Below are 21,957 nucleotides of genomic sequence, written 5' to 3'. Positions count from 1 at the left end.
TAATTCTTCTCTACTGGTTAGCTGCTAATTGTCTTAAGCCTTGCAATTAGATTTGACTTCTTTAACCAAGTCAATGAGGTCGACAACTGAATTCCAGCATACTCCAGAATTGAACAGTGCTATAATAATGTGGTCCCCAATAAATTTTAATTGCCATTTCTCAAGTCTAAGTGGAGAATCTGATGGCCTTTGTATTGGAGGAGGCTGACTAATTGGAGACTCTATTGGAGGTGCTTGAGTAGGAATTCTTTTGCCTTTGTGTGGTATAGAAGTATCTTGAAAATGTTCATCTTGAATTCCCTTCCCTTTATGAGTCCATTTTCCCTCAGATTTGACAAATCCCATTCTCTTCAATGATTTGTCATTGTAAACATCAGAAGATGATAATTCTTTCTTGGTTTCCCCTGCTAGATTTACATTGAAATTATAGAGGACTTGTGTTAAGACCATACCATAAGGAAGTGAAACTCCTTTTCTCTGTCCTTGAGCTTCCATGTATCTAAGCATCAGGCAGGGTAGGTTCAATAGGAGTCCTTGTATGAAATGGTGCATTACTAGTATATCCCTTTCTGAAACATGATCAAATTTTTCTATCTTCAGGAAGAACATCTTGTTAATCATGTGATGAAGCAGACGCATCTCTGCATTCAGTTGATTGGCACTGATCTCAGTCCAATCTCCTGTGACTTCTCTATTCAGAATGGTACTAATCCCTTCATTCCTGTTTTCTAGATGGTCTCTATTTTCTCCATCATTAGGAATCCGAAGGGTATCTCTAAGAATTTCTTCAGTAACTAAAATAGGTACATCTTTTACCTTGGATGAGATCTGTCTCTCTCCATATCTGGCATTGTTGTAGAATTCTCGTACCAGGTCTGGGTAGGTTGACACATTCAGAGAGCATAGGTATTCCCAACCCATATCCTTAAGATTCTGCCCTAAGGGGAAATTTTCTTTCTCCAGAAATTCAAAATCCACTCTCCTTCCTGTCGATACATTTCTTATGGAGAGAGGTCTTTGTCTCGACACTGAGGATGGAGGTGACAGAGGAGTCGTAACGGGTTGAGGCGGTTGTGTTACTTCCCTCTGTGGATTCTCTGCCCTAGCCTTCGTTCTCCTCTCTGTGTGTGGAGTGGTATTCTTCCTCTTTGGACTGGATGTTACTTGCTTGATTCTCACCATTGGAAGATCAATCGGAACCTCGAAAAGATTTTCTAGGATTTTTGGAGGTTTTTGGTTTGAAGAAGAGTTTGAAGACAAAAAGGCGCTCTAAGGGGTATGAAACGTTTCAAGTTCAATGTTTTAGAGAGAGAGAGAGAAAGCCTTTTAGAATATGTTTTGAATAGTTTCCTCTTTAGTCGACTCATCTAACTCATGAGTCATCTCCGATGAACTAAGAGTCGGCTCTTTTAACTTAAGAGTCGTCTCTTGTGAGTTAGGGGTCGACTCTTTTAACTTAAGAATTGTCCCTTACTATATGAGTTGACTCCTCATTTACATGAGTCGTCTCCTCAGACTGTTCAAGAGACAAAATTTTTTGAATAAGATTTAAAACTCAATTGCAAACCACGGATCAAATCAACTAAAATTCAACCAATGATAGTCAATCAAAATACACAATTTATCATTCATAATCAGTCGTCAAAATGGATCACAAATGCATAATTCACCTCTAAATTTACAAAATATTTCTTCATTAAGAGGTTTAGTCTGCAATTTGTTTATCGGTATTTATAAATTTCATTTTTATATCCCCATTTTGAGCATGATCTCTTATGAAATGATGTCTGATTTCTATATATTTATATCTTGAGTGTTGTATGAAATTTTTAGTCAAATTTATGGCACTAGTGTTGTCACACCTTATAGAAATTTTATTTTGTTTTATGTCATAGTCCTTAAGCTGTTGCTTAATCTACAGAATTTGAGCATAGCAACTTTCTGCAGCAATATATTCAGCCTCAGCTGTAGATAATGCTACGGAATTTTGTTTCTTGCTAAACCAAGAAATTAAATTTGTTCCAAAGAATTGACAAGTTCCACTTGTACTTTTTTTATCTAATCTACAACCAGCAAAATCAGCATCTGAATATCCAATTAAGTCAATTGTAGATGCCTTAGAATTCCATAAACCTAAGTGTTGTGTTCCTTTTAAATATCTTAATATCCTTTTAACAGCAATTAAGTGTGATTCTTTAGGACTTACTTGATATCTTGCACACATACAAAGACTATGCATTATATCAGGTCTACTTGCTGTAAGATAAAGTAAAGATCCAATCATTCCTCTATACAGCTTTGAATCAAAGGATTTACCATGCTCATCTTTTTCTAATTTACAAGAGAGGCTCAGAGGAGTACCTATTGATTTTGAATCTTCCATACCAAACTTATTTAAGATTTTTTTTGTGTACTTGCTTTGGCAGATGAAGATTCCATCTCTTATTTACTTAATTTGGAGTCCAAGGAAGAAGTTGAGTTCTCCCATCAAGCTCATCTCGAACTCACTTTGCATGAACTTAGCAAATTCTTTACATAAACTTTCATTAGTAGCACCAAATATAATATCATCAACATATATTTGAACAATCAAAATATCAATATTTTTCTTTTGAATAAATAAAGTTTTATCAACATTTTCTCTTGAAAAATTGCTCTTCATTAAAAAGTTGCTTAGTCTATCATACCAAGCTCTAGGAGCTTGCTTCAAGCCATAAAGTGTTTTGTTCAATTTAAAAATATGATTTGGAAGTTTATGATTTTCAAATCCAGGTGGCTGTTCTACATAAACTTCTTCTGATATGAACCCATTTAGAAATGCACTTTTGACATCCATTTGAAATAATTTAAAATTCATGAAGCATGCAAATGCAAGTAATAATCTGATAGCTTCAAGTCTAGCCACGGGTGCAAAAATTTTATCAAAATCAATTCCTTCTTCTTGATTATATCCTTTAGCAACTAATCTAGCCTTATTTCTAATTACAATTCCATCCTCATTTAATTTATTTCTGAAAATCCATTTTGTTCCAATTACAGAAATATTTTCAGGCCTTCTAACTAAATTTCAAACATTGTTTCTTTGAAATTGATTCAGTTCCTCTTGCATTGCCATTAACCAATTGTTATCTTTTTCAGCTTCTTCAAAAGATTTTGGTTTTATTTGAGAAACCAATGCAAGATGATTACAAGCATCTCTAATGGAGGATCTAGTCCTAATTCCTTGTGAAGGATCACCAATTATTAGTTCTCTAGGATGATTATGTGCATACCTCCATTCTTTTGGTAGACTAGTTTTATCATTAAGCATTTGATCCTCTTCTTTCTGATTTTCATCATGCTCTGAATTTTCAGATGCAGACACATCCTTTAGGATCAATTCTTTGGCTTGCTTATTGAGTTCTTCTGCATCATCATCGAGATCTAAATTCTTTCTTGATGAAGGGTCATTAGATTCATCAAAGATAACATGTATTGACTCTTCTACAACTAGAGTTCTCTTGTTAAATATTCTATATGCTTTGCTTGATGAAGAATATTCAAGAGAGATAGCTTCATCTAATTTTGAATCAAATTTTTCCAAGTCGTCCTTACCATTATTAAGAACAAAACATATGTAACCAAAAACATGAAAGTATGAAAGATTTGGTTTCTTATTTTTCAAAAGTTTATAAGGAGTTTTCTTTAGTATTGACTTAATTGTGACTCTATTAAGAACATGAAAAGCTGTATTTATTGCTTCAGCCCAAAAATACTTAGGTAAGTCACTCTCACATAATATTGTCCTAGCCATTTCAGTAAGTGTTCTATTCTTTCTCTCTACAACACCATTTTGTTCCGGTGTTCTTGGTGCAGAAAAATTATGATCAATACCATTTTCAGTGCAGAAATTTTCAAAATCATGATTTTCAAATTCAGTTCCATGATCACTTCTAATCTTGATAGTTTTCAGTCTATATTCATTTGAAATCTTTTTATACAGTTTAGTGAAGGCTGAAAATGCTTCACTTTTGTGTGCCAAGAATAAAACCCATGTATACCTAGAAAAGTCATCCACAATAACAAAGCCATAAAGTTTTCCTCCTAGACTTGCAGTTCTAATTGGTCCAAATAAGTCCATATGTAGAAGCTCTAAAAGCCTATTAGTGAAAACAACATTTTTAGACTTGAAGGAGGTTCTGGTCTATTTTTCTATTTGGCATGCAGAGCAGATTTTATCTTTTTCAAATGACAATTTAGGCAAGCTGAAAATAAGTTCTTTTCGGATAAATTTTGAAATTAAGTCCATGCTTGCATGAGCTAATTTTCGATGCCATAACCAGCTGGCTTCACTATTTTTGGTCTTCATTGCAACTAGACAGTCCATGTTTTTCATGAGTATTTGATCTAAATCAACTAAATATACATTTCCATGTCTATGTCGAGTAAATATTATACCACTGTCATTACTACTAGAAACTAAGCATAATGATGATTCAAAAGTCACAACATATCCTTTATCATAGAATTGACTAATGCTCAACAAATTATGTTTCAATCCATCTACCAATAAAACATTTTCAATAAAAGTAGTTGGTGAAATCCGAATGTTACCAATTCCAATGATTTTGCTTTTTCTATTATCACCAAAGGTAACCATTCCTCCATCTTTCTTTTTGAGGGACATGAATTGAGATTCATCCCCTGTCATGTGTCTAGAGCACCCACTATCCAAGTACCATTTTCTGTTTGATGCTTGGGATGCTAGACACACCTGCAAAATAGAAATTCAATTCTTTATCTTTAGTACCCAAGTTTTCTTGGATCCTTGAATGTTAGCAATGATAGTTCCCTTCGAAACCCATATCTTTTTAATTGAAACATTGTTCATAAGATTCTGACTTATAGGATTGTAAGTGGCATATCTCTGTTTCAATTTGTCTAATTTGAATGGTACAGATTTCGGTTTAACATAAGCGGGTTTCACAAAAATGTTTTTCAATGATTTCTGTTTCTTCTAGGGATTATATTCTAAACCAGCTTTATCATAAACAGCTTTATGATTTTCTAAAATTAAATTCAATTTCTCAGAGCTTAGGGTGAATTTATCAACTATGGGTTTTAGTTTTTCTACTTTATTAGCTAACTTCTTATTTCTTCATGCAGTTTCTTCTTGTTATCCAGAAGCAGAGTATTTCTTTTTCTAATGATTGGTTCCTAATCTTCAGTTCCTTGTTCTTTAAGCTAAGCATTTTATATTCAATCATAAGCTCAGAAAAAGCATCTTGAAGCTCATCGAAAGTGAAATCGTATTCAGTATTTAGATATACCTCATTTTCGTGTCCCATTAGACATAGATTTGCAGCTTCTTGTTGCTGTTCTTCTTCTCCAGAGCTGGATTCATCACTGTCCCTCCAAGTAGCCATCATAGCTTTCTTCCTTAACCTCTTCGGAGCCTTCTCTAATAGAAGACACTCTGTTTGAAAGTGTCCAAGCTTTTTGCATTCATAACAAACATAGTGCTCCTTATTTTCTTTGCTTTGCTCCCCCTTGATCACAGGCCTTTTCTTAAAGTTTTCTCTATTTCTTCTAAAGAATTTTCTGAACTTTCTTGTAATCAGGGCCATTTCCTCACTATCATCAGGTTCAGAATCCTCACTTTCATCCTCATGCATAGTGGATTTAAGAGCGATGGTTCTGTGCTTCTTGGGTTCATCCTCCTTAAGGTTCTGTTTCATTGAGAGCTCATGAGTCATTAAGAAACCCAGCAGTTCTTCCAGTGGGAGAGAGTTGAGATCTTTGGTTTCTTGAATATCAGTGACCTTTGCTTTTCATGCTCTAGGAAGAGACCTAAGAATTTTTTGAAAAAAATCACTGTTAGAGTAGGATCTACCAAGGCTTTTCAGGCCGTTTATAATATCAATGAATCTAGTAAATATTTCAGTTATAGATTCACTATTTTTCATTCTAAATAATTCATACTTGTGCACTAGCATACTGATTTTAGATTCTTTGATCTGGTTAGTGCCTTCATGTGTAACTTCCAGCCTATCCCAAATTTCTTTAGCAGTCATGCAAATAGATATACGATTAAACTCATTTGCATCTAAAGAACAGTAAAGAACATTCATGGCTTATGCATTCAGTTGAGCCATTCTTTTATCATGGTCATCCCATTCAATCTCAGATTTGAATAAGGTGATCCCATCAACAATTTTAGTTGGTGTGTGAGTTCTATTAATAATAACAGTCCATAAGTCATAGTCAAGTGCTTGAATAAAAATTTTCATACGAGCTTTCCAATAAGCAAAATTTGTGCCATTGAAAAGAGGTGGTCTATTGGTAGATTGCCCTTCGGCAACAGAGGATCCCATAGTGGCTGCCATGACCTTTAACTCTTGATTGTTAGATCAAAAAGTTTCTAGAGTACCAGGCTCTGATACGACTTGTTGCCCAGAGGTGCAGCCTAAGAGGAAGGGTGAATTGGATCTCTTAAAAAATTATTAACGTTAAAACGTATGGAGAGTATGAGTTACTAACATCTTATAGATTCAGCAGCGAAAATGAGGTTGCACAAATATGGCAGTAAATAAAAGTGAATAATGCAGTAAGGAATATGCAGAGGAAAGGAAGAGAAGAACCACAATCACAAACACTAAGATTTATTGTGGTTCGGTGCACTCCCAGCACCTACGTCCACTCCTCAAGTCTAGCTTGAGATTTCACTATAACCCAGCAGATTACAACCTGATTGTTTTTCGGGCTCACAATCAAAAACCCAGTTGGTTTTTCCAGGCAACCAACTGAAAACCTTTTATTTTTCAGGATCACAAACAACTCAGTTGGTTTTCAGATAAACCAACCAAAAACTTTACATCGTTTGTTTCCAGGCTCATAAACAACCCAGTTGGTTTCAAGATGAACCAACCAAAACTATCATCCTTGCTGAATATACCCGATTCAGCAATTTCCAATCAAGGCTTGGAAGAGCCTTTACAAGTTTCAAATCAATGAAACTGTTACAGCAGCAATTAATCCAACTAAAAGAATGTTGTAACTAGAAATCTTAAAACTTCAGAGCATATAAAAATAAATCAATGGAAACAAAAGCTGAAGCCGATGAAGAAGTTGGCTGTGGAAGGATGTTCCAATGTCCGAACAGCAGCTCTTCATGATGCAGTGAGAAACTTCGATTGATCTCCTCATAAGAGAAAGTTTCAGATTATAGTGTTGGTGAGGAAGATGAACTGTTAAGCTTTTCTTCTCTTTTTCTCAGTGGAAACTTTTTTGTTTTCAATAGAATCTTTTTTCTTTCTTTGTTGTTTCCATTCTGAGGTTCCCTCCTATTTATAAACAAATTATTTGATGGGATTTGAATTCCTTTCTTCCCGTTCTGATGGGAATCTTTTTCTGTTACAGAAGAAGATAAAAGTCGTTCACAGCTTTCCGTTGTGGTCCCAGCAATACAAGGGTCGACTCATGTATCTTTCTGGATCGGCACTTCAAATCGTGGAGAGAGCTTTTGCTGTGTCATCTTCAAAAGGTCGACTCTTAATTCTTAAGGGTCGGCTCATCTTCATTAGGAGTCGCCTCTTTAAACACAAGGATCGACTCATCTTTATCCGGAGTCGCTTCTTTAAACACAAGGGTCGGCTCATGCTTTGGTTTTTCGGCCGGCACTGAGACTGAGCAGGGGTCGACTCTTCAAACGTAAGGGTCGACTCTTCAATTTCGGAGGTCGACTCATTTTGAACAAGGGTCGACTCTTCAAGCTTTTCTCAGGCGGTAAAACCTTTCTGTTTACTTTAAACTGCACAATGGTTGACTCATATTTTGCAGGGGTCGACTCTTTGACTGTATTTCTTGAATAAAACTTATCAGAATCAACTTAAACTTGTCCTTTTTGCTTAGGAATTGACTCAAATCTTTCAAACAGAAAACTTTAGACTTCTTCTCTGATCTCCATGGTCTATATTAAGATCATTTTCTTTTAGAACATGTCCAATGAGATATTTGCGAAGAGCTTAAGATGTTGCAGTGCTTCAATTCTTCTGATTTCTCTTGACTTATAAAACTTCACAATTAAGCCAATATCATTAGTACACAACATGATCTCAAGTATTTTGTAATCATCAAAATTCATTCTTTAGGGTTGACATCCTTCATCTAGGCCCATGTTTTGATAGGCCTCTCGCCATAACAGGCTTGGTTATCTTCTAAAGTAGATAACTAGATGCAAGCAAGGTGTTTGAGCTTATTCTTCATGGTTTGGTGATCCGATCGGAGAGAAGGAAGTACTTCTTTCAACTAGCTCAACTCGAATCTATCAAAAAAAATTAAAAAAAATGGGTGAAAGTAGGGCCTAGGTCCCTTTTACGATCATTGGTCGATCATAAATTAAGATACATAACGTATATTTATACTAGTTGGATCCATCCTTCTGAAATTTGGATTGGATTCTTCTTCTAGTTCAAACAGGACAAGATTTTCGAAAATATATAAGACTAGTGAAAATAAACACAAAAAAACTAAAATCTTATAGGAGGTGGATCTCAACTCCTACATCAACTTGGTTTTCTATCGCTTTGTCTATTTCTTCCCATATTGAGAGATACACTCAGTAAAATTTTTTTCTAAATGAAAAATTTTCGGTTTGACTGGCCTACTTCAAGGCTTAGATAATAAAATTTAACCCTGATCGCTAGTTGTGTTGCACCCTTAAGAGGGTGGCATCATATCATATAACTTAAGAAGTTACTCAATTTAAAACAAGAAAAAAAAAGATCATCTGAATCGAATATCGTATGGCTATGTTATGGCCTTTGAAAGTTTAACATACTTTTTGTCTTTCTAATGTGGCAGATCTTACTCTTGGGCCCAGTCCATCTCTAATCGTAGTGGCCAAAATATTTCATATTAAGTCTGGTGATCTTTTCAAAATATTTGGACCTGCAAATACATATGTAGTATTTATGAATGTATGTATCGTGTAGAGACAGAGAGAGAGACTAGTCTCCAATTGAGTAAATTTGAAGGCAGATCCAATTCCAAAAAGGAAGATTCAAGTTGTTGAATGATAAGTCACCTACAAACCAAAAATCAAGTATTATGGAGACCTCTTACCTATGTATCAAGTGATTAAAATGAGCATTGTATCATCCTATTTAAATTGTCTATTTGCAACAACTTGATGCATAAATTAGGAGCCTCTAAAATAGATGATTTTTTGTTTTGTAGATACTTTAAAGATGGTAACTCACTAAACGACTTGGATCTTCATTATGGAAACTACAGTCTCCTAATTTCGTTGACCAAATTTAGCTTCAATACGGTCAACTAGTGCCTAGATAAATATAATATTTAATAGATAAATGGAGGGAATATTTATTTATGATCCAAAAGGATCACCAGATCTATTATAGACTACTCTGGCCATTTCAGGTACGTTTGTACAGGGTTTTGGGCAAGATCCGCCATATCTAGCACTTAATCGTGAATCTTAACTTCCAGAGGCCATAACTTTCTCATATCGCATTCGTTTTCAGCATGCCACACCAAAATGAAATTCTTGATGATAAGGATGCAATGTCGCACAAGGGGTTTTCACATATATTGAACATCAGTCTATAACAACATTTATTCTCAAAACAAGTTGGTTAAAGCAAAATATTTTCTTTTAGATAGGACTCTGACCAAACACATCTTTCAATCTAAGAGAACTAGGTGACAAATTGGATGGTAAAATGATATAGAAGTCAAGATTTTGTTCTGAGATAATTTTATCTTTTTTTATGATTATTTTTACTAGTCACGACTATTTAACAAAAGTTGTAAGCTCTTATAACTTAAAAAGGAATCCAACCTAGATTCCATAGGGGCAGACATAAATAGAGGACTTGTGTAACAATTTTATTTATCTTCAATGAAAGTAAAGGGATTAAAACCTTGCTTCTGAAAATTCTTAAGATTTTATATTATTTTATTCTAAGAGATTTGAGTTAAGTGGGCTAAAGGCAATCCTTTCTTCTCCTCAACCGGATCAATTTATTGAAACTATAGTATAAATAGATTATTTGATTACCTGATTTCTTAATCATGTAATCATATTACATAGTAATTGAGTTTGAAAACTCTTCACTAAGATTAACCTAAATAGGTCATGTTAGGGCCAAGTTAGCATGCCCTACCACTTGTTTTCCACCATCACCATCTTTATTTCACCAGACCAAGATAGATGCATATAATATTTACTTACAATATCCAAACCTATTTCGGGTTACATTTTCTCAAATTGGACTTTGATATGATTTCTCAGTCAGGTAATCAAATAGGTATATAATATTTATATATTGTTTACAAAACTATTACGTGTTTCATTATCTCAAATCTAACTTTGATCGATCTAATTTCTCAAACAAGGAACAACTTAGGCAGTAACCACGTTAAGTCTTACTGAATTCAACCTATATAGTCATTTTAGGGCCCAAATATGACTTCTTGGCATGCCTTACTATTTGTTTTCCATCATCACCATCTTTATGTCATCAAACCAAGCAACTCATAGAAGTACGATCGATGTGAAGAGATGGGCACTTGAAAGACTTACGATAATTTTGTTGTTGTTTACAAGAGGATGGTTGTTGGATCCAATAGTTGAGCTTAGCTTCTTCTGAACTTCTCTGCACACAAATGCATACATTTGTGCAAGTGCGTGTCATGCTCTTTAGGTACAAGCATATGTATAACTTCACATCAGTACTTATATTTATGAGCGAATGCTTATTTAATGTTGAACATGCTCATCTTATCAATTTGTGGTCAACTAAATTAGTCATGTTATGGTGCTGAGTCTCTATCAAAGGTCGGATGCTCTCAAAGAAATTTCCAAAATATTACTTCTCTCTACTTTATCCAAGTTTATTTCCTCTTCATTTTGGATCCGACAGCCTGACTTCGAGAATGTCCCTTTAACAAAGAAATATTTACCCAAAATTACTTGTGCAAAAACCACCATTCTTTTCACGCAGTCCTCTATTAACACCCCTTCCATCTCTCTTTCAGTGTCATAAATTTCTTGCTATACATCTGCTAGCTCAACCACAAGTTTACCTTAGCATTCCATCTCTACTAACTAAATAAGTTCATGAATCCTTACTAAAAGACTAGTTAGAGATACGAAAATATGACTTTCCCTGACTCAAAAAGTATTCATTGGAAATCTATATCTTTTTAGGGTTTTTTTAAATCAAATTCTACAATCTTTCATAGTTGTGTACGTATTAATTCCTATATTTTTTATATTTGCATAATATTCCGTGTAATCCTATAATTTGTTACATATAAGTCCTTAGTGATCCAGGCTTAAACCGAATATTCTTGGTTTATTCCTCTAATGTGTGTTAGTTTGCTAAAAGTTTCTATCTTGTTGACTATTTCGCCCAGTTTCTCTTTGCTTCAGCCCACTTCAAGAGCTTTTTAATCTTTTTCAACTGTAGTAACCTTTATCCTTGGTTTGGTTGAGAAACACTAGTAGGAATATTTAATATACATAACAAAGCATATAGCAGGGATCAATATCCAAATATAAAGATTGAAGGGATTGATATGGAAATAGGAAAGATTGTAAGGACTAGTATGAAAAGAGACCATCCTTTTGATGAATTAGCACCACAGTTCCCTTCTATTGCATGGTTTATATATATTTATATATACACCCACACACACATTTCATTGAATAAGTGGCATGTGAATGTGAAACAGACTGCTTAATATTTGGTTAATTATTTTTGGAGCAGGCTAAAAGAGATCCAATACCTTTACACCGTGCTGCAAAACTGTTGATTAATATGCAATTGGAGAGTGGTGAATTTCCACAGCAAGTAAGTCGCCATTACTTATCAGCTAAATAATTATATGGTAATGGTGCCAACAATTAATTGGTAGCATCTCAAAAAACCAATGTATGCATTTTATAAATGGGGCCAAGTGGAAACAATTCAATATCCTTTTGACAATTATGCTTCATGTTTTTTGTTCAATAAACTACTAGAGAAAATTGAATGATATGCTATCTACAATAGGTCTTGATGTGCATCATCTGAAATGTCTAGAAACCAAAATCATATTTTTTTAAAGATGTCCTACTTGTTAGCTACAAGGACAGATCTTAGTAAATTTCAACGGCTCTTTTATAACATTTTGCTTTCATTTCTGATTTTAGAAACAGGCAAACCTATTGAATTTTACTTCATAAATATGAGATTTGTAGATCATGCTCAAAAAGATCCTGAAATTGTATCCTCTGCTCGATGCATAGGTAAGAGGTTTTTAAAATGATATGATTTTTTCTTTCTAGGCATTTTAAACATAATCAGCTATAATCTTCTACTTAGATGGCCCATAACGGGTTCTCTCTCCCTTTGTGTTTTCACTCGGTGTTGTCAGTTGGTAATTATTTATTAGTTGAAGGTTGTTTGCTTATGTTTTGACGGCCATTGCATATTTTAAATCCTTTATACCCAAACCAAAAAAAAAAAAAAAAATCCTTTATACAAAGTTCTAGCTAAATAACTTATTTATGGATTTATATGGTACTGAGTGCTCTCCATCCAATGTGGGTATATGGCAAAAGAAAAAAAAAGTGCTCTCTTTTTGTACTTCAATTCTATCATACTATTGTTGAAACTTTAATATCTCCACTTATAGCTTAATATGCCCAAACTAGAAGGGAATAAGATGGTAGAATAATGGAGTTGCCTCAGGCACTTCAAGGTATTTTATTTTTTGATTTTATTGGGTGCATCCGTACTCGTCTGATATGATCCATCCGTCTTAGCGAAAAAAAAGAGAGTAAAATATTTCATCTGTCTTTGATGAAGCTCAATAAGCTTGGCGTTTGAGAGGATGTCTGAATTGAAGTTCTGAAATGTCAAGTGATAACAGTTGCTGTTGATGACGCTCCTCCTTTATATACTGGATATGACCATTTTTTTTGAGTGCAGGAAGTCACAGGGTGCTTTTGCGATTCTGCCACGCTCACTTACAGCAACTACAGGAACATTTTTCCAACATGGGCCCTTGGAAAATATTCGACTGAAGTCTTTCTCCATGCCAAGAAATGAAGAGCCTACACGTCTACTTATATCACTGTTGTTGCCTGGATACTATTAGTAGTTCCCCATGTCATGTACTTCTCCCAATGAAAGAACTATAGTATGCTACACGTCTACTTATATCACTGTTGTTGCCTGGATACTAATAGTAGCTTCCATGTCATGTACTTCTCCAAATGAAAGAACCATAGTATGCTGGAACAGCCAATAGGCTTTAATTATATTTAAAGTGTGGAATATGCCTACAAAATCTGTTTGGAAAAAAGAAAACATATAGCCTCTTGCTTGGATCATCCTTTATTCCTATCGACCCTATTCGTTTGAAGAGAAAAATAAAAATAGAGATATATGAGCAATATATCACAATATGTAAATCTTACGTTACCTTATCGGATCAAGCATAAGTTTTTTATGTTAATGCATCATTTATTAAAAATAACAATTATTGCCAAAATAAAGCATTTCATAGTACATTATTTTTAAAACTAGTCATAAAGCCAATCCTACATGCATAAATTACAATTTCATAAACATAATTCCATATTTATATGACAAATAAATTCACAAATCATTCTTCATGTCAATTAAACCTATCATGGATTAAAATATTGCTCACAGATATTCGTGCTATGATCACTATAACCTGTGACAGAGTCATTTTTGTAATCGACAAGATATCATATTTTGTATTTGTTACCAACTTTATCCTATTGGCAGAGAGCCATTTTTGTTAGATTCTAGCTCCAGGATATCGATTTCTTCAATCCTAGGGATCATATATAGCTTTGTAAGAGCCTTTAAAAAACTTATATCTTTTTTTTAAAATATGCACGTATATAGATGAAAAATACTAAATAACATGATCAAATTCATATTTCATAATAAAGCTATTTCATTAAAATGTTCATAGAACTACTTTTCATAATAAAGCATGATTTTCATAATATATATGCTGATCTATAATTTTAAAAAAAAATATGATATTTCACAAATAAATCTTATGCAAGAAAAATATGATAATTTGAAAAATAATTAAGAAGTGTAAAATCTACTTACTTCTTTTGTCTTAGACTGACAAACATCGCTAGGTAAATCTATTAAACCTATTTAAAAATATTAAAAATAAAATTAATCTCTATTAAATGACTTGAATGGAATTAAAGTAATAAGAAATAGAGACGATTAACCAGATGATGGCGTTCAACAATTTCGGATGGGTCAGGCTTGAGCGACACAATTAATAAATTATATGACATTGAATCCATCAGGGCTAAGGTCGTCCAACAAAGTTCATCATCAGTGGGTTCTATAGACACTTGACAGGGCTGGAGTGATCGGTCTAGAAGGCATCTCAAAAACTAGGGCAGTTTATGTGAGACACGGGCTGAAGTCGGCAGCCCCTACCGACTTCAGTCCCGTTCCCTCTTTTGGAAAGACCGGAACAGATTGCGATCCTCTCCGGCTCTTTCGGGGGCGGTCAGGGCGAAGATGCTGCAAGTCCCGCGGCACCCCCCCTTCCAGCTAATCCACGGCCGAACCGCGGCCGCGGATTTCGCTCGGCCGCCGCGATCTTCGCAGCGGAGAGCCATCACGAGGGGGGTGATAAATACCCCCCAAGCCCTCCTCCCTAGGGCACCTCCGAGCTCCTCCTCCTCTTCCCTCCTTCCCTCCTCCTCCTCTCCTTGGTGATCGGCGTGCCTTCCCGACCGAGCGCCGTCCGGATCCACCACCACAACCCGAGCCTCCCCTGTTTCTGGATCTACTTCCCCTTCGGAAAGTGTTGTCGCCGCCGCCGCTTGACCGCTGGATCGAGGCTCCCGCGGCCGAGATCTTCCTCCCACCGCCTCTGCCACCGCCGGTAAGCTCCCTCCAGCATTTGATTCCAAGATCAATCATGTCATATTTTCTTTGTTTTGGCCCCAAACCGAGATCATTCTTGGTTGTTCTTCTGACGCCGGCCACCACAGCGGCCACCGGCCGCCACCGCAGTCGGCCAGCCGTCGACCGAGAAATGGCCTCCGGCCACCCAGGCCGACCATCATGCCGGCCCTCTTCCTTCCCCCCAATTTTCTTTCTTCCTCCTTTTCCTTCCCTGTCCGTGGGGTTTTGGGGAGGAAGAAGGCCCCTACGGGCCGAACAGGGCCAAGCATGGGCCCTGTTCACCGTGGGCCCGACTTGGGCTCGGTTCACTGTGGGCCTAACTTGGGCCCGGTTAAAAAAAAAAAACCCCGAAATCCGAAATCCGAAAATCCGAAACCCGACCCGAAACCCGGAACCCGGAACCCAGCACCTGAAACCCGAACCCGTTTAGCCAATAAATGAAATTTTGCAATTAAGCCCTGACAGTATATTATTTCATAAAAAGGGTCTTCTGTAATTTATGATGGATCTCTATAAGAAAGATTTATTATGTAAAGGTCCTCAAATATATTGTTTGGTTCCTTTACTCAAGTTTTATTATAGAACAGTATCCTGTAATTAAGTATTAGTCCCTGCAATAAATTTTATTGCATAAATGAACCAACTAGAAGCCAACCTTGGGGGCCCTATTGGGCCGAGTCTATACGGGCCCATTGGGCCGTGTCCGATATGGGCCCTATCGGGCCATGCCCATTATGGGCCAACTCAGGGCCCTGTTAGGCCATGTACAATAGTATTATTTTTTTTAGTTCTGCTTAGCTCTGAAATTAACAAAAAATTAATTAAATTTAAATAGGTGAATTTGATCTGCCTCAGAAGTAGGGATTAAGCAAGAAGAGATAAGTAACTTAATGCTTCAAAGTGCATTTTTTCTAAAATAATTATTAGTAGATTAAATTTTGAAATATATTTTGTATTTAGTAAAATGGGTCTGGCATGTTAAATTTTATTTAAAAATTACGTTATATGCTCTGAAATCCATAAACTATGACTGGGCAATTTATGAAATCTGTTTTTATATATATGCATTCTCAGCATGGCTATGATCTGATCTGTTCTATTCTGGCCCCGCCAATGGGGATTGTACGTTGGACCTGTCGACTTGTAATCTGTGAGGAACCGATTTCGACATCAGCTGCCATCGGTGGGTAAATATGGTGGATTTGGTACTTTTGTGCAACACCGGCTGCCATCGGTGGATTTGGCACTTTTGTGCAACACCGACTGCCATCGGTGGATAAAAATAGTGGATTTGGCACCTTGTGCAACCCATGCCACTGGGTTACGTGACCGTAGCCTATTTTGTTGAGATTCTGGTATCAGAGTTTTTGGAAAAATGATAATAAGTTCTGAAAATAGTAAAATGATGTTATTTATGATTTATTCTAGTCATTATCCTATATTTTGACCTGATATGCTCCGACCCCACTTTGGGGTATTTTGTTGCTTACTGGGCTAGGGTAGCTCATTATTTTATTTTCTCTATTTTTCAGATCCAGAGGCTTGATCGCACGGGATTAGGGAGTGCGTTAGTTGTTCCGATGATTCCATCAGTTATTGGCATTTCAGTTAGATTAGTTTGGACATTTGAATTATGTTAGCAAATGTTATTTTGAAATTTTGTAAGACTGCTTTTGAATAAATTTAAATAATTATGTCGATTTTGAACATCTGTATTTGCTTTGATATGATCCGATGCCTTGCACGCCTGTGCGGCCCGCCGTGCGGGCGTGCGGCGTCTGCCGCGCCTCGGGCTCGGGGCGTGATAGATTTGGTGGTATCAGAGCCAGGTTTAAGATCACTAAGGATTGTAACAGAAACAATTATATTGACTAGTTAGAAATACGAAAATATGACTTTCCCTGACTCAAAAAGTATTCATTGGAAATCTATATCTTTTTAGGGTTTTTTTAAATCAAATTCTACAATCTTTCATAGTTGTGTACGTATTAATTCCTATATTTTTTATATTTGCATAATATTCCGTGTAATCCTATAATTTGTTACATATAAGTCCTTAGTGATCCAGGCTTAAACCGAATATTCTTGGTTTATTCCTCTAATGTGTGTTAGTTTGCTAAAAGTTTCTATCTTGTTGACTATTTCGCCCAGTTTCTCTTTGCTTCAGCCCACTTCAAGAGCTTTTTAATCTTTTTCAACTGTAGTAACCTTTATCCTTGGTTTGGTTGAGAAACACTAGTAGGAATATTTAATATACATAACAAAGCATATAGCAGGGATCAATATCCAAATATAAAGATTGAAGGGATTGATATGGAAATAGGAAAGATTGTAAGGACTAGTATGAAAAGAGACCATCCTTTTGATGAATTAGCACCACAGTTCCCTTCTATTGCATGGTTTATATATATTTATATATACACCCACACACACATTTCATTGAATAAGTGGCATGTGAATGTGAAACAGACTGCTTAATATTTGGTTAATTATTTTTGGAGCAGGCTAAAAGAGATCCAATACCTTTACACCGTGCTGCAAAACTGTTGATTAATATGCAATTGGAGAGTGGTGAATTTCCACAGCAAGTAAGTCGCCATTACTTATCAGCTAAATAATTATATGGTAATGGTGCCAACAATTAATTGGTAGCATCTCAAAAAACCAATGTATGCATTTTATAAATGGGGCCAAGTGGAAACAATTCAATATCCTTTTGACAATTATGCTTCATGTTTTTTGTTCAATAAACTACTAGAGAAAATTGAATGATATGCTATCTACAATAGGTCTTGATGTGCATCATCTGAAATGTCTAGAAACCAAAATCATATTTTTTTAAAGATGTCCTACTTGTTAGCTACAAGGACAGATCTTAGTAAATTTCAACGGCTCTTTTATAACATTTTGCTTTCATTTCTGATTTTAGAAACAGGCAAACCTATTGAATTTTACTTCATAAATATGAGATTTGTAGATCATGCTCAAAAAGATCCTGAAATTGTATCCTCTGCTCGATGCATAGGTAAGAGGTTTTTAAAATGATATGATTTTTTCTTTCTAGGCATTTTAAACATAATCAGCTATAATCTTCTACTTAGATGGCCCATAACGGGTTCTCTCTCCCTTTGTGTTTTCACTCGGTGTTGTCAGTTGGTAATTATTTATTAGTTGAAGGTTGTTTGCTTATGTTTTGACGGCCATTGCATATTTTAAATCCTTTATACCCAAACCAAAAAAAAAAAAAAAAATCCTTTATACAAAGTTCTAGCTAAATAACTTATTTATGGATTTATATGGTACTGAGTGCTCTCCATCCAATGTGGGTATATGGCAAAAGAAGAAAAAAGTGCTCTCTTTTTGTACTTCAATTCTATCATACTATTGTTGAAACTTTAATATCTCCACTTATAGCTTAATATGCCCAAACTAGAAGGGAATAAGATGGTAGAATAATGGAGTTGCCTCAGGCACTTCAAGGTATTTTATTTTTTGATTTTATTGGGTGCATCCGTACTCGTCTGATATGATCCATCCGTCTTAGCGAAAAAAAAGAGAGTAAAATATTTCATCTGTCTTTGATGAAGCTCAATAAGCTTGGCGTTTGAGAGGATGTCTGAATTGAAGTTCTGAAATGTCAAGTGATAACAGTTGCTGTTGATGACGCTCCTCCTTTATATACTGGATATGACCATTTTTTTTGAGTGCAGGAAGTCGCAGGGTGCTTTTGCGATTCTGCCACGCTCACTTACAGCAACTACAGGAACATTTTTCCAACATGGGCCCTTGGAAAATATTCGACTGAAGTCTTTCTCCATGCCAAGAAATGAAGAGCCTACACGTCTACTTATATCACTGTTGTTGCCTGGATACTATTAGTAGTTCCCCATGTCATGTACTTCTCCCAATGAAAGAACTATAGTATGCTACACGTCTACTTATATCACTGTTGTTGCCTGGATACTAATAGTAGCTTCCATGTCATGTACTTCTCCAAATGAAAGAACCATAGTATGCTGGAACAGCCAATAGGCTTTAATTATATTTAAAGTGTGGAATATGCCTACAAAATCTGTTTGGAAAAAAGAAAACATATAGCCTCTTGCTTGGATCATCCTTTATTCCTATCGACCCTATTCGTTTGAAGAGAAAAATAAAAATAGAGATATATGAGCAATATATCACAATATGTAAATCTTACGTTACCTTATCGGATCAAGCATAAGTTTTTTATGTTAATGCATCATTTATTAAAAATAACAATTATTGCCAAAATAAAGCATTTCATAGTACATTATTTTTAAAACTAGTCATAAAGCCAATCCTACATGCATAAATTACAATTTCATAAACATAATTCCATATTTATATGACAAATAAATTCACAAATCATTCTTCATGTCAATTAAACCTATCATGGATTAAAATATTGCTCACAGATATTCGTGCTATGATCACTATAACCTGTGACAGAGTCATTTTTGTAATCGACAAGATATCATATTTTGTATTTGTTACCAACTTTATCCTATTGGCAGAGAGCCATTTTTGTTAGATTCTAGCTCCAGGATATCGATTTCTTCAATCCTAGGGATCATATATAGCTTTGTAAGAGCCTTTAAAAAACTTATATCTTTTTTTTAAAATATGCACGTATATAGATGAAAAATACTAAATAACATGATCAAATTCATATTTCATAATAAAGCTATTTCATTAAAATGTTCATAGAACTACTTTTCATAATAAAGCATGATTTTCATAATATATATGCTGATCTATAATTTAAAAAAAAATATGATATTTCACAAATAAATCTTATGCAAGAAAAATATGATAATTTGAAAAATAATTAAGAAGTGTAAAATCTACTTACTTCTTGTGCCTTAGACTGACAAACATCGCTAGGTAAATCTGTTAAACCTATTTAAAAATATTAAAAATAAAATTAATCTCTATTAAATGACTTGAATGGAATTAAAGTAATAAGAAATAGAGACGATTAACCAGATGATGGCGTTCAACAATTTCGGATGGGTCAGGCTTGAGCGACACAATTAATAAATTATATGACATTGAATCCATCAGGGCTAAGGTCGTCCAACAAAGTTCATCATCAGTGGGTTCTATAGACACTTGACAGGGCTGGAGTGATCGGTCTAGAAGGCATCTCAAAAACTAGGGCAGTTTATGTGAGACACGGGCTGAAGTCGGCAGCCCCTACCGACTTCAGTCCCGTTCCCTCTTTTGGAAAGACCGGAACAGATTGCGATCCTCTCCGGCTCTTTCGGGGGCGGTCAGGGCGAGGATGCTGCAAGTCCCGCGGCACCCCCCCTTCCAGCTAATCCACGGCCGAACCGCGGCCGCGGATTTCGCTCGGCCGCCGCGATCTTCGCGGCGGAGAGCCATCACGAGGGGGGTGATAAATACCCCCCAAGCCCTCCTCCCTAGGGCACCTCCGAGCTCCTCCTCCTCTTCCCTCCTTCCCTCCTCCTCTCCTTGGTGATCGGCGTGCCTTCCCGACCGAGCGCCGTCCGGATCCACCACCACAACCCGAGCCTCCCCTGTTTCTGGATCTACTTCCCCTTCGGAAAGTGTTGTCGCCGCCGCCGCTTGACCGCTGGATCGAGGCTCCCGCGGCCGAGATCTTCCTCCCACCGCCTCTGCCACCGCCGGTAAGCTCCCTCCAGCATTTGATTCCAAGATCAATCATGTCATATTTTCTTTGTTTTGGCCCCAAACCGAGATCATTCTTGGTTGTTCTTCTGACGCCGGCCACCACAGCGGCCACCGGCCGCCACCGCAGTCGGCCAGCCGTCGACCGAGAAATGGCCTCCGGCCACCCAGGCCGACCATCATGCCGGCCCTCTTCCTTCCCCCCAATTTTCTTTCTTCCTCCTTTCCCTTCCCTGTCCGTGGGGTTTTGGGGAGGAAGAAGGCCCCTACGGGCCGAACAGGGCCAAGCATGGGCCCTGTTCACCGTGGGCCCGACTTGGGCTCGGTTCACTGTGGGCCTAACTTGGGCCCGGTTAAAAAAAAAAAAACCCCGAAATCCGAAATCCGAAAATCCGAAATCCGACCCGAAACCCGGAACCCGGAACCCGGCACCTGAAACCCGAACCCGTTTAGCCAATAAATGGAATTTTGCAATTAAGCCCTGACAGTATATTATTTCATAAAAAGGGTCTTCTGTAATTTATGATGGATCTCTATAAGAAAGATTTATTATGTAAAGGTCCTCAAATATATTGTTTGGTTCCTTTACTCAAGTTTTATTATAGAACAGTATCCTGTAATTAAGTATTAGTCCCTGCAATAAATTTTATTGCATAAATGAACCAACTAGAAGCCAACCTTGGGGGCCCTATTGGGCCGAGTCTATACGGGCCCATTGGGCCGTGTCCGATATGGGCCCTATCGGGCCATGCCCATTATGGGCCAACTCAGGGCCCTGTTAGGCCATGTACAATAGTATTATTTTTTTTAGTTCTGCTTAGCTCTGAAATTAACAAAAAATTAATTAAATTTAAATAGGTGAATTTGATCTGGCTCAGAAGTAGGGATTAAGCAAGAAGAGATAAGTAACTTAATGCTTCAAAGTGCATTTTTTCTAAAATAATTATTAGTAGATTAAATTTTGAAATATATTTTGTATTTAGTAAAATGGGTCTGGCATGTTAAATTTTATTTAAAAATTACGTTATATGCTCTGAAATCCATAAACTATGACTGGGCAATTTATGAAATCTATTTTTATATATATGCATTCTCAGCATGGCTATGATCTGATCTGTTCTATTCTGGCCCTGCCAATGGGGATGTACGTTGGACCTGTCGACTTGTAATCTGTGAGGAACCGATTTCGACATGAGCTGCCATCGGTGGGTAAATATGGTGGATTTGGCACTTTTGTGCAACACCGGCTGCCATCGGTGGATTTGGCACTTTTGTGCAACACCGACTGCCATCGGTGGATAAAAATAGT

General features: G+C 36.4%; 1 protein-coding gene across 11 annotated transcripts in view; it reads left to right on the top strand.

The window, feature by feature from the left end:
* Positions 1-19,014, top strand: part of LOC103695874 (cycloartenol Synthase-like) — a 132,930-nt gene extending 113,916 nt beyond the window's left edge. For 4 of the 11 annotated variants that reach the window (XM_088714313.2, XM_088714311.2, XM_088714314.2 and 1 more), the window contains exons 18-19: positions 11,775-11,858; positions 12,981-13,361. In XM_088714313.2, coding sequence (XP_088570439.1) covers positions 11,775-11,858; positions 12,981-13,100 — 204 coding nt within the window. In that variant the 3' untranslated portion in view covers positions 13,101-13,361. Of the gene's footprint in view, positions 1-2,426; positions 2,601-7,398; positions 8,762-11,774; positions 11,859-12,980; positions 13,362-17,476; positions 17,561-18,682 lie in introns of those variants that run through there. The other 7 variants (XM_088714308.2, XM_088714307.2, XM_088714317.2 and 4 more) reach the window with 5 other exon arrangements.
* The last annotated feature ends 2,943 nt before the right edge of the window (positions 19,015-21,957 follow it).

The sequence above is a fragment of the Phoenix dactylifera genome, chromosome 18 (assembly GCF_051530095.1).
Source record: "Phoenix dactylifera cultivar Ajwa chromosome 18, Ajwa_hap1_PhDact_Kaust_v1.1, whole genome shotgun sequence".
Classification (NCBI taxonomy): domain Eukaryota; kingdom Viridiplantae; phylum Streptophyta; class Magnoliopsida; order Arecales; family Arecaceae; genus Phoenix; species Phoenix dactylifera.
This window is presented reverse-complemented; position numbering and strand designations above follow the sequence as displayed.